This window comes from Fragaria vesca, linkage group LG4, assembly GCF_000184155.1.
Source record: "Fragaria vesca subsp. vesca linkage group LG4, FraVesHawaii_1.0, whole genome shotgun sequence".
Lineage (NCBI taxonomy): Eukaryota > Viridiplantae > Streptophyta > Magnoliopsida > Rosales > Rosaceae > Fragaria > Fragaria vesca.
In genome coordinates this window covers 711,147-727,283 of record NC_020494.1, presented here as the reverse complement: position 1 = coordinate 727,283, position 16,137 = coordinate 711,147, and the positions used below count along the sequence as shown (strand labels likewise).

At 36.7% G+C, this 16,137-nt stretch overlaps 3 protein-coding genes and 1 non-coding gene across 5 annotated transcripts in view; 2 read left to right on the top strand and 2 right to left on the bottom strand.

Moving 5' to 3' along the window:
- The first annotated feature begins 700 nt into the window (after positions 1-700).
- On the top strand, positions 701-1,537 carry LOC101301865. Its single transcript, XM_004297798.1, has one exon. The coding sequence runs from the start codon at positions 701-703 to the stop codon at positions 1,535-1,537; it is 837 nt and encodes a 278-aa protein (XP_004297846.1).
- Positions 1,538-1,753: 216 nt separating this feature from the next.
- Positions 1,754-6,556, bottom strand: LOC101311849 (probable actin-related protein 2/3 complex subunit 2-like). Its single transcript, XM_004296354.1, has 10 exons — positions 6,477-6,556; positions 5,965-6,034; positions 5,304-5,511; positions 4,156-4,322; positions 3,461-3,538; positions 3,215-3,347; positions 2,853-2,944; positions 2,678-2,734; positions 2,468-2,528; positions 1,754-2,197 (listed from the first exon to the last, which is right to left on the bottom strand). Exons 1-10 carry the CDS (start codon positions 6,533-6,535, stop codon positions 2,007-2,009), a joined length of 1,116 nt encoding a protein of 371 aa, XP_004296402.1. The 5' UTR covers positions 6,536-6,556; the 3' UTR covers positions 1,754-2,006.
- A 2,379-nt stretch (positions 6,557-8,935) lies between these two features.
- LOC101311267 lies at positions 8,936-12,269 on the bottom strand. 2 transcript variants are annotated; one of them, XR_184410.1, is made up of 4 exons: positions 12,211-12,235; positions 12,020-12,105; positions 11,774-11,819; positions 8,936-10,700 (listed from the first exon to the last, which is right to left on the bottom strand). It is a non-coding gene; the product is annotated as an uncharacterized LOC101311267 (transcript). The 2 variants fall into 2 exon arrangements; XR_184409.1 differs by having other exon boundaries at positions 8,936-10,785; positions 12,020-12,269.
- Positions 12,270-12,675: 406 nt separating this feature from the next.
- LOC101310979 (cyclopropane-fatty-acyl-phospholipid synthase-like) overlaps positions 12,676-16,137 on the top strand; it is a 4,109-nt gene continuing 647 nt past the window's right edge. The window contains exons 1-13 of the mRNA XM_004296353.1: positions 12,676-12,771; positions 13,682-13,830; positions 14,066-14,168; positions 14,352-14,447; positions 14,524-14,573; positions 14,660-14,783; positions 14,926-14,988; positions 15,105-15,164; positions 15,251-15,412; positions 15,489-15,562; positions 15,650-15,743; positions 15,889-16,025; positions 16,112-16,135. Coding sequence (XP_004296401.1) covers positions 13,688-13,830; positions 14,066-14,168; positions 14,352-14,447; positions 14,524-14,573; positions 14,660-14,783; positions 14,926-14,988; positions 15,105-15,164; positions 15,251-15,412; positions 15,489-15,562; positions 15,650-15,743; positions 15,889-16,025; positions 16,112-16,135 — 1,130 coding nt within the window. The 5' untranslated portion in view covers positions 12,676-12,771; positions 13,682-13,687. The remainder of the gene's footprint in view (positions 12,772-13,681; positions 13,831-14,065; positions 14,169-14,351; positions 14,448-14,523; positions 14,574-14,659; positions 14,784-14,925; positions 14,989-15,104; positions 15,165-15,250; positions 15,413-15,488; positions 15,563-15,649; positions 15,744-15,888; positions 16,026-16,111; positions 16,136-16,137) is intronic.

The following is a 16,137-nucleotide window of genomic DNA, read 5'->3' as shown; positions in this document are numbered from 1 at the left end:
GTAGAGGAACTTTCATCCATACGAATAGTATCACATATTCACATAAGCTCCACAACCTCAGTCGTCTTCCGATCGAGGGTCTGATTCAACCCAGATTCTACCAATTCAAGCACCACACCAGCTTTTCTTTCACAATCATATCACTCCTCTGGATTGATATTGATAGCACATCCTCCTCCCATATATTGCTGAGCCAATTTCGCACGGGTCTTTCGACGGGTCTCAATCAGAATCGAAATCAATGAAGTTCCTCTGCCGCATGTTGGCCCGATCGTCGTCTTCCTCGACTATCTGACCTCCGATCTCGGCTTCACGTCAGCCGTCATGTTCGACAAGAACCTAGAATTCCAGAAAGAGATTAAAGTTTTGGGGCACTTGGAGTAGATCACAGGGGATTTGACCTAAACGACTTTAAATTTAACTATAATGGATGATATTTACTGCTGACAGAAGTTAACGGGAGATTTACTTTTATATCTTTAAAATTTGAATTTTGTGGACAAAACCGTGCCACGTGTCGGGACTTACCTCGACGTACCGTGTATTCCAGCGCTTTCCATAATTTAGAACCTTAAATGATGAATATTTCGATACCACGTGTAGGATCGGTCGATGCTAAAACTTAACAAAATGTGAAACGCCATTCTCTCCCAGCTTTGAATGAGCAAAAATTAACTGAAACAAAAACGAAGCTAGATCAATGGCATCACTAGCCACCCATTTCTCAGCCTTCGTGCTTCTCTCCCCGGTTGGCCTCCGCCGCCTGCTCTGCTCCTCCTCCCTTTACCTTAAAAACCCTTCACTTTTCCGCGCCAAAACTTGGTACTTCTCCGACCCTAAATGGAAAAACATCGATCTCTACGCCCTCCTCATCGCCCTCCCCATCGCCTCCTTCTCCGAAATCTTCATCTTCCTCGCCTTCTCCGGCCACCCCACTTACCGCTTCGCCTTCTTCCAGCAGTCCGCCACCATCTTCTTCTTCTGGCTTCTCCTCCTCCTCATCATCCTCCGTGAAAACCTAGACTACCCCATGCACATCGACCAGGCCTTTATCTTCGTCTTGGCCGCAGTCACGTTCTTCGTTGAATATTCCGTCATCGGTAAAGGTATCTCCGGCTTGGGAGGAACCATGTACGACATGTTAGGTGTACTCACTCTTGCATGCGCCTTTTCTTGCTTGTACTTGTCGTTCCGGCCTAGGTCGTTTTTCGCAGAGTTTTTCTTGTCGTCCGGTTTGGTTTTTAAGGGTACGTGGATGTTGCAGCTAGGCTTGTCGTTGTACACTGACACGTTTGGGTTGAAAGGGTGTAAGAAGATGGCTGTGTGGCCTAAGGAGTCTGAGAATGCTGAGTTTAAGTGTGATCTTGAGGAGGATGGGTTGAGGGGTGTGGCTGTGATGACGTTGTTGTTTATAGGGCATGCGATTGGGATAATGATGTCGAGCTTTGTGATGTTTGGCTGGCTTGGAAGGAGCTTGAACTGTTGGTGCGGCGAGGCGAGTGGACCGTTGTTGCAAGAGCTGGAATCGGAGCAGTGACTTGTGTTGGTGCGTGGTGCGAGTGAAGAGATTGAGGTGGAATGAAATGTATGATTTAGCATATGTTTTTGTTAGTTCATTCTGCTTCAATGATCAGGTCAGGTAGTCTTTACCTAGCTCGTTTCTTATAGATGGCATTGTTTTGTTTTGATTTTGGGAATGTTATTCTTTGACTGCAGATTTAGCACATAGATGCTTGCTGTTTATCATATAGCTGTAGTCTCAGAGTAAATTTCCTGAATGTATAAAAAATTACAAAAAGATGAATATGTCTGAGCACCAATTCTATATGTGGTACTTCAAAAGAATTACAGATTAAGACATTAATATTAAACTATGATGTCATTTGAGGAAAATACTTTATATGGCTACTAACTGGGATTAGCTGTATAGTAAAAATATTGATGGCACACTTAACTCGTATCATTCTATATAAGAAGCAGTAGTGGAATTGCTTCTCTATCTTTAGTTACTCTAATTTGGTATATCCCATAGAAGAAGAGAACTTTGGTAGTTTTAACCATCGGTGACGAAATCGCCCGAATCCATGGATTCTAATTCGAGATCTGATTCTCTTGATGGTCCTTCTGAATCCATTATATCTTCGTTTAAGGACAGTAAATTTTGGTAGATTGGCTATCCTTATCGTACACTTGAATCCTGCATTTGCTTGCATATACAATGAATGAGTTATAACCAGATTCTAAGAGTGGAATGGTGTTTAGCACTAGTGTAACTAGTTCTATGACAGAAGTTAATATATAATCAAAGATATATTTCATGAGTTTAGCTAGGTTCCATTTATGACTGTCTATCTTTTTTAAAAATGAAGGCATCAGCAACCATATGAAGGAATAAACTCAAAAAGTTTACTGGTCTTCCCTTTACTAATTGTGCATGAGTTTATGGAAATATATATGCTGAATATACCTTGAATCTTGCGGCTTCGCGTTTCTTCATCTTCTACTTTTATGTTATGCGTATGAAGGAGCTGCGAGTGTGTAAAGAGAAGGTTAGTGTTCTCTTCTTACTAGGGTAAGTGATCCAAAATGTCTTTGATATGACACAAGGAAAGAGATATTATACTGGCGGACACCAAGTCCTGAGTTGCTTTAGTATCTAAAGATATCTGTTCATTACCTCAACTAATCCCTCCAAACGCTTTCTCATCCTTCTCTGGATATAACTTCTAGTACTCTGTTTAGAAAATCTTGTCAGCTAAAGGTGTAACAATTCTAATGGTTAAAAATTTATAGAATAATAAAGGAGAGCTCACAGAAAAGAAAAACACACAAAGAATAAGATTTAACTCTACCTTCACATGGAATTTTACATAGGCATAGAAATTCAATAAGCTCCATACTGTCTTGTCCAGTTTTTTACCTTTGACATGCCGTGGAGAAATCTCTGTAAATAAGTCAATATCAAATGGCGTAGGGTGAGTCTCTACTGATAATACTAGCTGAGGTTATTATTCAATGCAGCAAGTTATGGGGTTAGAGAATGGTATTTGCTCTTCCTGTGTTACGTATTGTTGATAATCTGTAGGCGAAGTTTGATATTGATATTTAGAGAACTTGCTGTTCCATACATATGTACCAGCTCATTTTATAATTTGGCTTGTCATGACTTAATGTGAGGTTTCTGCACAAAAGAGATTGGGGAGTAAGCATATACCAAAAGACACAAATCCTCCAGTTGTACTCAAATCTTCAAAAAGTTCCCCTCTTAACTCTGGAGGTGGAATTGGTGACCAGCAACAAGGAGGTGCTTTGGCCCATTTTTCAGAGCTTCCAACATCCATAAGTTCCTGTCATGCCCCAGTAGGGGAAAAAAGAGAAAACGAGGGAAAAAAGAGGTGTCATCTAATCAGCAGTCTTGAACTCTTGATAGGAAAATCTGTTCAATCTTGAAGCCACAGACCTGAAAGAAGGTTGTTGCGATTATGACATCTGGTTTGTCTTTAAAATGTATGGGGAATACTGCTATGCTCTTCTGTGGCTGCAAAACCCAATCAATATCTTCAGCAACCGTAATCCAGGTATGCATGAGAATATCTAATGAGTAAATTGTCAGAGTAAGTTTATATGCTGATAAATTACTGGAATTCTGTTACTGCATATGTTTATTAATTAGAATGGTTTTTGGCCATGCTAGGTGCATGTTTTAGAGAAGTAAATGTATAAATGTTGCCACCTTAGAAATGTAATGTTGTAAATCATGTATAGATATTATAGTCCATATATTTATATCATTTTCTTTGACTGCATTTTCCATTTTCTGGAAACTTTTCAACATACTAGAAAGAGGATATGCATTTTCCTCTATTCCCTTTGATGTACTGCATATAATTATAGTTGCTATGCGAATGTGTATCAGGATGCTTTTATTTTCCATAAAAGGAATTGGATGTGTCTAGCTAAGCCGGTGATCTGGTACTTCTATAATTCATTAGGACTGACACCAGTTCCCTATGAAGTAATCCCATATATTGTGGTTCATTTTGTATGTACACAAGACATAGGAAGCTCACATAGTATTGCCTACTGGGTGTTTATCTATAAAGCACCAAGCATTGTTATTCTGCTAATTCATTGTGTTTATCAGAACCTTATTACCTGTCTAATAATGAAGAAAGGCTCACTTGGGCGATACAGGAGCTTGATTGGCTTATACATCCCTTGAAATGAATCATAGGAGTTGACATTTGTCAAGATTTCTTTCAGCCGAGAACTTAAAATTATTGATTGCACAGCAGAAATCTCAGCAATTATCTTTAGAGAATCTGGAGAAATAGAAGGAAGTGCATGAATACAGTTACGGATAGGGAATTTATGAAATTCTCAGTATCAGATTAATAAGCTCATTATATTATTGAATAATACTTCTGGCATACTGAGTTTTAATGCATGACCAATTAGAACATTTGTTTTTTTCTTTTGTTATGATTAAAGACATTTTCATAGAGTTCTTTGCTCCTTTAGCCAACCTACTAGTAGGAGGAGAAGGAATACTAGTCATGCTTACAGTAATCCAATATTACTACATGACTTTTCCATTTCTTTCTCAAATGGCTATCTAAGATAAGTTTTCCTTGCAAAAGACACAATATTACATTTGCTCCTGTATACCTTATGGAGTTCGACAATGTTTGAGCAAATGGTGTCCCTACTAGTTATACAAAGCGACTACTGAAGGTCGGCAAATCTACTTTTTGTTCATTCTTGACAATTTGATAGAGTGAAAATCTAAGATTGAGAATCTTTTGCTGTTTTATTTTGACTCCTCTTTATCAAATTCTTGTTTTGCAGTTCACCCTGCTGTTCATTAACTCATTTCATCATCTCTCGGTTCATGTATGCATGAAGACTTGTTTACAAGTTCTTAAAAAGCATTTCTCTGTTTACCTTGCTATGGTGGGAAGTTCAATCATGTCAGGCTATCTGGTTGTCTAAACTAGACTCCTACCATGGCTTGAGGTATGTTACTGATACTGATTACATTTCATATTTTTGTGTAATGCAGTAATTCCTGGTTTTAAAGTGAAAGAAGCTTATAATTCAGTATAACAGTAAAAGAAATATCATCAATTCTGTTCTTTTGGCTATCAAGTGATCACTGATTTATTAAAAGATAAAATTGTTATTGTAACAGCAATAAATGCAGTTAATGTATACTGTTGTAGCAAACAAAATCCATATTTAAGATAGATAGCATGACTAAATGTTTGTATGTATTGATGAGGCAATGTGAAGAATCATCAAACCTTTTCCGTTTGGCAGTCTAGAAAAATCAAGCCTTAAAGTAAGCTGGTATCCTTCTTTTGCAGGTTCAATGATCTCAATAACATCTGGACAAATTGCTGTTACCATCTGTTTGGTACTATGTGAAATCCCATATGGCAACAGGACTTCTTGGGAAAGCAGTGGAGTTGATATTGACAAGTATACATAATGTTCATTTGAGGCTGATGACTGTTACATTACAAGAGAATCATGAGAAAGGTTCTCATATTACTTCAAAATCCCATAGACTTCTTTGTTTACCATTCACCCAACCATTAATTAAGGTGCTAGCTTCATTATCATGCATTATGTCTGGGATATATATGCATATCATATCAAGACATACTTTCCTCTTTTCTTTGTTTAATAATACGATTATATGTATATACAGAGGCATATATACTTATAACACTAAGTCTAACATATATCACATACCTCTATCATCAGTGTGATTCACAAACTTTACATTGACTAAGTACCTTTTACATTCATAGATGCTTAAATGGTAATCAGGCTATACAATTTGTCATTTTTATGCTTTTTTAGTTTTTATTGAAGGCTACATAGATAAGGAAGCAGAGATGAACGGTGAAAAGTGAATGCATAGTTCCACATTCATTTTGTGAATACTGAGTTGTTTACCTGGATATGGTATTCCACAGACCCAAATTCATACAAGTGATGATCAATCTCTGTGGACTTGTTGGCACTGCTGTGAAAGCAACAATAAGATCATCAGAATATCAGCATTGGAAGAACACTAACAGGTTTTGAGATTTTGATTATTTTTTCCTTCATTTTCATTACTCAGCATATCAAAAAACAGTAGTAGGGCTATAAAAGCTTTTATATGACCTCTGGTTTCAAGTTTAACTCCTTACTTTCCTGCTGGCTCCAGACATTTTGATCATTAGCATTTTAAGTTATTCGCTATTGAAAATTAGAACCATTTCAGATTCACGCTGCAATAACTATAACAAGTTTTCGTATGGGTTATGTGCAAGTATGGTTATGTTTTTAGCATCTAAGACAGATTATTTGGTATGATTAGTGGCTCTACATGCATGATGAGTTGATGACTATATAACTAGGTAGCACATATAGATCCCTCTCTTATTCCGGCAATGTGAGACTGAAAACTGAAATGTACTTACTGGTATAACTTCAGCAGGATTTCCTTCAAAGCTGGGGAAGCCCTCTCTAAACATGCCATACTGAGAGATATCCACTCTCTCATCACAAAGGGGTGATGGCATGTATAGTGTGTTATATACAATGACACCCAAACTGCTTTTTGTTGTTGTGGACTTTGAGTAAAATTTAAGTTCATTGTTGTACTCAAGTTTATCAACCTTTGAAGCAATTACCTAACTCTCCTTTTCTGCAACAAGAAAGTGGGAAATGTTATAGTAACTCTAGAGCATAAAAGCTTCCGAAAAATCAACCGTTGGATTCAGTCAACTGGTGTATAAGTAGAATAAATTGACTGATGGATTGCACATGAAGCTCAGAGCACCACAGACCATCCCGAAGAACATAAATTTTGGGGTCTGACAAGGAGGACCTTTAAAAATAGGAGTTTTTGTTTATATTATGTTACTTGGTTGATGTTGGAATTATGGTACTTAGCCGAAGTTATATACAAAATGCATCAAACTATAGCCGAGAGTGAATTTCAATCCGCTCTCTCGCTCAACAAAATGGTTTTTGCAATTTATAGAGGACCAATCGAGCACAGCAAAATAGTATAGTCATGTCCACAGAAAAAGGAAAAAAGTTCATCAACGCTTCCAACGTCCGTAGAAACTAAGTAGGAGGGCCGGAACGAGAGCACCGAAGGTGAGAGAAGAAGGCCTCAGAAGCTTTATACTAGCTTAGCAAACAAAGGGCGACCAGAAAAAAAAGGGCTTTCCTTCCTTTGACATATATCCCAAGTACTTCTAAATAGAACTAGTGCCAAAGGTCAGTCAATTACTTTATGAAAGAGATGCTATTGCGCCTCCTGCGTTGCCATCTTCACGCACGAGACTGAACCATTTTACATTGTCCGAGCCAAGCCATCGGAGGATATCGATGTTGCTCCATCTTCCACCAAGAAATAATTCCCTAAGCAGCTTTAGGCCACAAATAATACCCTACAATTACATGGTAAGGCGCAAATGGCCTTATGACGGTCTATGCACCGTATGTGCCTTAGTTGTTCTAGGTAGGCGACACATCGTTTGTTTGATTAAATTAATGGTCACAATCTCCTAGTGGCAGGATGAAACTAAGTGTTGTCAGATTTGTTTTCTAGCAGCAACATAGTAGGAAAGTTGTTTTATTAGACATTAGGATGTTTACCGTTGTGACAAAACAAATAGAGTCGTTTTTAGGGTAGTGCTCTTTAGTAGGTTGTGTTTGTTAAGTTACAGGATGAAACTAAGTGTTGTCAGATTTGTTTTCTAGCGGCAACATAGTAGGAAAGTTGTTTTATTAGACAGGAGGATGTTTACCGTTGTGACAAAACAAATAGAGTCGTTTTTAGGTTAGTGCACTTTAGTAGGTTGTGCTTGTTAAGTTACAAGTACGTTTTAAAGATTCTCGATAGTATTTCGGGTCTTTGTAATTAGGAGTTTAGGCTTTATGTCTTTCCCCCTTGTATTCGACGGTTTCATTAATGAAGACTTGAGGGTTACCGTACCAGCCATTTGTTTAAAAAAATAATGGTAAAATGTAGACGGTGCCTGTGAAAAAGTGGGCTTGGCTCTGTTAACAATTGTGCTATACTCGCACAAGAGGCCCAAAAAAGTTCTATATAATGGTGCCCCGAATCAGGCATCAATCTTGTTTTCTATCGCAAACATGTCGCCGAAGGGTTTTTTCTCAATCCCAAAGGACCTGCGTGCAATTTCGGTTACCGGTCTTAATGTCACGAATCTTGGATGTGTGGTGTACTTTTTATACGAGACAGTCCCGGGGTTCATAAAACTCATCAAATTGGATAGGGCTGCAAACCGGTAATTCTTGTTCGTCTTTTATTTTTTGATTGGAATTTCATATTTCAAGATTGCAAATAGGTGAATTTAATTTTTTTCTGTTTGGATACTGTAATTGATGAACTGATTTGAATCAATGTATGATGTCATCTTTACTATCTTGTTTTTCTAAAATTCACTATTGATCCATGCCTTTTGAAGAGAGGTGACCGGTGGTCTAGCATGGATTCTTGTACCCATTTGAAGGAAGAGATTCAAAGCTGATGAGGAGGAAGGAGGGATATTTGGATTTGGGGGTTCCAAGTCTAAATGCACCCCCTATATTCAAGCGGGTCTTTAGCTGAAGCTAAAATCACGAATTTAATCCTCAAACTTGTTCCAATCTCTTCGGTGGCTTGTTATTCTGTATTCATATATTTTTTGGGTAGCGCAAATTGCCTGAGTAACATTACATTCTGGATTATTGCAGGGCCTTGGATGAATGCAATGCCATTAAACAGTCGGAATATTAATCCAAGTAACATCCTTCTGTTCTAAATAGGTAATGTGTTGTGATGGAGTGTTTGCTCTTCAATAATTATAAGACCTTGTAAGAGAGGCATTACCATTAGATATATTAAGACACCGAACAGTACTGTCTAAACAAACTAATGAGAAATAATGTGCAACTTGGTTATAATTACACAGAGCCAAAAGAGAATTCACATTACAAATTCCAGCCTTCCTTCCTCTTGCACGGCCTGCCTGAAAGAGCAGCTTGGTGAATATCAGAATCAGTTCATAACTTTCAGCCGGCAGATGAAAACCAAATAAAGACTACACAGAGAAGCTAGGCCAGTTCGTTGACTACTTTTGCTGCACATACATGTATTAAAATAAAAATACATGAATGACAAATGTATTCATCATGGAAAGATGGTTCAGCAACACCTTTGAAATGTGTCCAAAGTGATGGTGTTAAAGACTAGAATAAAAACATTGGACCTGACCTAACCAAAACAAGCATGAATTTAGTATTCATATCAACTGATCCAACTCAAATCTTACTTGTTAGCTATCTAATATACAAGTGCACAATACAGGTTGTTCTTAAATTAAGAGCAATGGTTATTTTTATAGCTAGAGACGCTAAGGCTAATAACTGGTTCCGATGGTAGCAGGGCTGCTGTAAACTAGTCTTTCGAAAAAGCAAACCAAACAAAGAAGAGTTCAATTTTTCATGCCCATACACTTGTATAGAAATAACAGTTGAGATAATGATTTGTATTGGAATTTCTAAGAAAGCCACAAAGCAACCTAAATTCAAAATTGAAAACAGTAAAACACTTGATGAAATAGTGATTAAAAAAAAGAAGGGGAAATCTGCAGAACATGAGCCCAGCAAATAATCTGGAGAATACACATGGATCACAAAATTCGGGGGTAAAAATCTAAGAACATAATAGATCACTTGGTCTCAAACCAACCCTTTCTTCCGCCTGGCGCAAGTTGCTACTATGCACTCGTTGGCATGTTTACATTGTATTAGCGCGTCTCGCGTCAAAGGCGTAATCCATACGAAGTGCCCACTGCCCAACAACCAGCAATCCAGCAGCGGCGCATTTTAGAGCAAAACCACCTCCCACCGCGATGACATGATACAATTGATGAAGTAGAATCTGTAAAATAGATAAATGGGCTTGGGCTTATGTCCTTATTTGTTTAAATCTGTTGCAAGGTGGTTTTTTTGTGTTTTACAACTGTCTATGGTAGTGGGTTGTCATTTTCTAAACAATAAAATAGTACTTAAAAATGATTAATAAGTCTACCAATGTGAAATCGATATTAACAACACCAAATGATTGTCTAAATTTGATACCAATCCCAAATGGTTAAAATTTTCACTTTATATAAGTCTTCTTACAACTTGAAGTTCTCACTTATCTGCAAGAAAAAGATAAAAGGACTGAATCAATATATTGTCTACAACTGACATACCATATATCAAAACCCCGATCCCATTTTGAAAAGAGATTTTAGTATTTAATAGTCGAATCAGAACTGATCATGGTTGGAATAAATCTGAAGTTGTTTAATAATTAAGGATTAGAGATATGCCTCATAAAATGACTGTAAATAAGAAAATGACATAATGTAATGTTATTAATCAGAACCTATAAACTTGGTGCAATTTATTAGAACCTATAAACTTGATGCATACCTTTGACTTCCCTGTTAAACCTTCCACCTTAGCTTTGAGATTTGCATATTCAAGTCCAGTGGAATAAGTAATCTAGGTCTGAAACAAACCTGTAATGCATTTTACTGATTTTAGGTCCGGAAACATACCATTATATGAGCCATTACTCTGCTTGCATTAACTTCTTCATCCTCATTGTCATGCACCACTTCATCCCCAAACTGAGGTATACTAATCCTCATCAGTTATAATTTCTCATTATAAACGCTCTGTGCCCTTCTTATTGAAGAAATAGAAGAGCAGTTGCTATGATAGCAGTTGAGGAATAAGAAAAGTAATTAAGGTGATTGTTGTGGTGGCCCTCATATTATTGAATGTCAGTTTGTCTTTCATTTCTATTCTAATTTTAAATTGACTCAACAATTCCAGATATGTTATTTTTCTGTTTTCGCTGCAGCATAGTTGAAACTAAATGGCGTGTTAATGAAGTAAAGGAATAAGAAATTCAATGAGTATCCACAATTCTAAAATCTAATAATGTAGAAGAAAAAGTGTATAATCCTATAAAATGTCTCTCTGCCTCTTTATTCCCATAAAATATCTATATGTCTCTCTATCCCTAAACCCATACTATTATATCAAGAATACTTCCATATTCAAGTATTTAGACTTGGCAAACACGCAAACTGAAGATATATTGTATATACATTCTTGATAGACCACTTAAATTTGAAACTTAAGAATGACAACCTATGGTAAAGGTAGAGGAGCCTATGACATTGTTAAAGTTTCCTCAGAAATATATTGTGCATGCTGTAGCTAGCTAGGCTCTATAAAAATTAAAAACTAAAACTATCAGCACCCTACTTCAACATTGGTTCAAATATCACTTCTTATGCTTTTCTTATTACCTTTTTCCATGTTTACAATAAGGATGCTAGGAATTTTCACAATTAGTCTTGGCAAAACCAGAAATGTAATGAAGAGAACCATCACAAACAAAATGTAAAATCACGAAGGAAGAGGAAAACACATTAATAAAAGATATTTAGGTAGAGAGCTTTCAAGACTCATTGAGTTTTTAACTCATGACAGTCAAAAAGCTGTTTATAAATTAATTACAGAGAGCTGAATAGAGCTTAGACATGTACGCCATTTTGAAAATAAATCATATTGTACCTGCATATGAGTTATGTATGAATCAATTCACAACAAACCCAATTACATCCATCAAACTTGAAATATTAAGAAAACAAACATTTTAATAGCAGAAGAGAAACACCAATCGTCATACCTTTCTCATGGCGTATAATCTAGAGACCCATATCTTAAAACCTCAACTGTAAAAAAGAAAGGGAAAAACAAAAAAACAAACTCAATTAATCTGAGAGCGAAGAAAATCGAACCCAAAACCCTAGCTGATAAGAAAGGGAGACAGACCTTGAACAAAAACACAAACGATTTGAATGATATAATCAAGATTCAAACTAAACAAAACCCAAGAAGAAGACTTTGAACAACGAATTTGTCAAAGACATACCGATTTGCAGGCACAATAGGATACTGCGACCAACTTGAATCACTTCAAGATCCCACAATCTAGCGTCTACAAAAGACCCAATCAGTCTGAGACCGAGGTAAATCCGTCGGGCCACAATCGGATAGAAAAAGAATCGATCAGATCAATAAAACAGAACGAAACTAAAAAACAGGAATTCGAAATCCAATTACCAAACGATGAAAGTTAAGGAAGACGCAAATTGAAGTATTCGGGAACCCGAATTCTAGCTCCGAACAACCTGCTCTCCACTTCTTCATCTACTCTGTTTGCTCTCTCTTTTTCTCTGCCTATTTGGGACAGCTGAAGAAGACTTGAGAAGCATTACCAAGGAAAAAAAAGGAAGACTCGAGAAGATGAATGAAAGAACACTTGAGAGGAAGAAAAAGAGAAGTGAAAAATGGGTTTGCTCTGGAAGGTTCATGAGAAACTGAAGCTCCAGAAGTTTCATGATCAATAGCTAAAATAGAGACAGCGACGAACTGCAGACGACCCTAAAAACCAGGCCCAACACTGTTTACGTAAACAGTAATTTGTGAGTTAGTGCACAGTATTTAGAGAATAGTTGATGACGTCAGCTCAAAAAATATATACAGGTTAAATGGACAACGTCTTTCACTGTTCACTCCTTTAAGTAGAACGACAAAGACCTTGTTTCTTTCTCCATTTCAAGCTTCATCCCAGAACTCAACCATCAACCAAAATCGCCGCCGCTTCAGAGCATCAATCCACAGGTTTGTAACTCAAATTCTCAGCTTCAAACCCAAGTTATTCACTTTGAACATTTCATAAAATTTTCTTTAAGTTTAGTAGACATTTTTATTCAAGTTATACCATTTTTTGCTGATCCAATAGCAAATTCAATTTTGTTTTTTTTGTTTTTGTTTTTTGGCCAATCTGCAAGCATGGTTAAGTTTTTACTTTTTAACATGTAAGACAGATTATTTTGGTATGATTAGTGGCTCTACATGCATGCTGATTATATAGATGTTGGTAGCACATATAGATCCCTGGCAATGATACAATGCAATTCTACAATGAAAATTGAAATGTACTTACTGGTATAGTGTAAGCAGGCCAGGATTTCCTTCGAAGCTGGGGAGGCTCTCTCTAAACATGCCATACTGAGAAATATCTACCTTCTCTTGGGGTGGTGCCATGTATAGTGTGTAGTGTGTTATATACAATATGTTACTCCCTAACTGCTTTTTGTGAGTAAAATTTAAGTTCAGTGTTGTACTCAGTTGTACTCAAGTTTATCAACCTCTGAAGCAAGTACCTAACTCTCCTTTTCTGCAACAAGAAAATGGGAAAATACATAGTACTTTAGAGCATACAAGCTCCTCAAAATTCAACCATTGCATTTAGTCAGTTGGTACAAAAGCATATCCAATTGACGGTTGGATTGCACTATTTGAACATTACCAACAATTTAAGTTTGGGGCTCTAATGAGGATCTTCAACATGAGAACTCTATGAGGACTTTTAGATCAATGGTTGGATAACCCGTGTATTGATTGATATATGTTAATATATAAGATATGAAAGAATGATTGACCTCCTCAGTAATTGTTCATTTTTATTAAGTAAATGGTAAATTAGTTGAATTAAGAAGCTTAATACATTGGCAAACTGGAATTGCAGGCTGGAATGGCTGCAGCAGATGGTATGCTTGGAAATGGTTGTGCGCTGTTGGGAAACACAAAACATATGGCTCTTTCATTAACCGAGACAGCAGCACGCCAGTTTGTTACTAGATTTTTTAGACATTTTATATCTGTTGGGTGTTTAATGTGAGTAACACTTATGTTCTTGAAATCTAGTCTGCTTCCATTTTAATTAAACCCTTGTTCACTTGAAAGCTCAACTTGAATCATATAAGTGGAAAGCTTGTAGAGTTAGTTACCTGCAGTGCATGTACCACTTGTTTTTTCTTTTTCAATCTTCTATGTCCGCTGTTTTTCTATTGTATTTTCATTTTCATCATCTAATAAGTTTCGTCATATATAACTGCTCTCTTGTATGCAGTTTATTAGAAGAAGGAGGCACAATGTTTACCTTTGAGGGAAGCAGAAAGGACTGTTCTCTAAGATCCATTCTTAAAGTTCACAGTCCTCAGTTTTACTGGAAAGTATGCATATACATACATTTTAAGTACTGACTTTGATACTTCATAATGTTAACTGTAGTTAAGAGGAAAAGTTTTCTAATAAAAGCTCAGTAAGACGGTAATATCAGATCAGTGTAAATATGAAAACACCATGAAACCCTCACTCACTCTCACTGATTACGATAAATGACTTTTAATTGACAGGTAATGACACAGGCTGATTTAGGCATTGCAGATGCATATATCAATGGCGATTTTTCTTTCGATGATAAAGACCGAGATCTTTTTAATCTTTTTATGGTAAGAATATTGATCTTGTAATCTCATTATCCTTACTATGCCAATTTCAATAATACTTTGTTGTATCTTCGTCCAGCTTCTCATTGCCAACGTAGAATCAAATGCCTCAAAATCAAACAAGAAAAGGTGCATTGTCCCGCCTATCACAAACTAAGTTATGACATAGCTGATAACAGTCATCCAGGTCTCATTGCTATGTTTGTTTTATGTAGGCGATGGTGGCAACCGTTGTTATTCACAGCCACTATAGCCACAGCCAAATATTGTTTTCAGCATTTTTTAAGGCAAAATAGTCTTACACAGGCTCGAAGGAACATATCTCGTCATTATGATCTGGTATACTGTTTATAACCTGTGAATATAGAAATAATAGGATTTACTCAAACAGATTAATTTCACTGTTTGCTAGTAGATGTTTTGATGACATGCCATGAGACTAGCTGGCAGAAGTTCATTATTCTCTTTTCATGTGTTGTAGAGTAATGAACTATTTTCACTGTTCTTGGGCGAAACAATGATGTATTCCACAGCAATATTTAAGGTCAGAATCACCAGCTTCCAATCAGTTTATGATACTAAACACTGCAGGGAAGAAACTCTCTATTAATTGTAATGTAAAATATTTTTTCATATCTGCGTCAAATTATCATTCTAAAGACAGAAGATGAGGAACTGAAGACTGCACAGCTTAGGAAAATCTCTATTCTAATTGAAAAGGTGAGTTTAGTTTTGAGAATTCTTTCAAAGGTTTAATATCTGATTTCGTCTCCTATTTCAAAGTTTTTCTTGTTTCAATTTAACAGGCTAGAATCGATGAGAAACATGAGGTTCTAGATATTGGTTGTGGTTGGGGAACCTTTGCTATTGAAGTAGTCAAACAAACGGGTTGCAGATACACTGGCATCACTCTATCTGACGAACAACTTAAATTTGCTGAAAAGAAAGTGAAAGATGCTGGACTTCAGGTATCAAATTTTAGAAACTTCAGAAACTTAATTATTGCAAATAACTTTATCTGTTATTTGAATAAATTCATAACAGGAGCGGATCAACTTCCTTCTGTGTGACTACCGCCAATTGCCTTCTGACCACAAATATGACAGAATCATATCTTGGTGAGTACTTTTCTCCTACCAAGTACCAACTTGAGCCTTTAGTTACACTCCAGAAAGTTTTTACCAGTACGTGGCTGCATTTTTCAGTGAGATGATAGAACACGTTGGCCATGAATTTGTGGATGAGTTCTTTTCCTGCTGTGAGTCTGTACTGGAAGAAAATGGGCTTTTTATTTTGCAGGTATTGTTTCAATGGAGAACATATAAGCTTAAAAATACAGTTTTGTCTCTGCAAATTTCTCAAGTGTTTGATTAATAAAATGACTCGTATCAATGATGGCATCGAACATATTGCTAACAGTTAAGGGTGATTGATCTTTCTTTAGTTTATATCAATGCCGGATGACCGCTATGATGACTACAGGCGAGGTACAGGCTTCATAAAGGAATATATATTTCCTGGTGGATGTCTACCTTCGTTAGGTAGGGTAATATCAGCCATGGCCGCTTCTTCTAGACTCTGGTATGATCTGTTATCATGAGATGAGAACACACTCATAATTAGGTCCAACATTTTTTATGGTGTACTTATGAGAACTCATTTCTCAGTGTGGAGCACTTGGAAAACATTGGAA

Excerpts from the sequence above, each read along its gene's own strand:
- LOC101311849 (XM_004296354.1), bottom strand. The coding sequence starts at position 6,535 with ATGGCATGTTTAGAGAGGGCTTCCCCAGCTTTGAAGGAAATCCTGCTG. Across the intron at positions 2,735-2,852 it reads ATGTAAAATTCCATGTGAAG|AGTACTAGAAGTTATATCCA; the intron begins GTAGAGTTAAAT and ends TTTTCTAAACAG. Across the intron at positions 2,529-2,677 it reads GTTTGGAGGGATTAGTTGAG|CTCCTTCATACGCATAACAT; the intron begins GTAATGAACAGA and ends ACACACTCGCAG.
- LOC101301865 (XM_004297798.1), top strand. The coding sequence starts at position 701 with ATGGCATCACTAGCCACCCATTTCTCAGCCTTCGTGCTTCTCTCCCCG.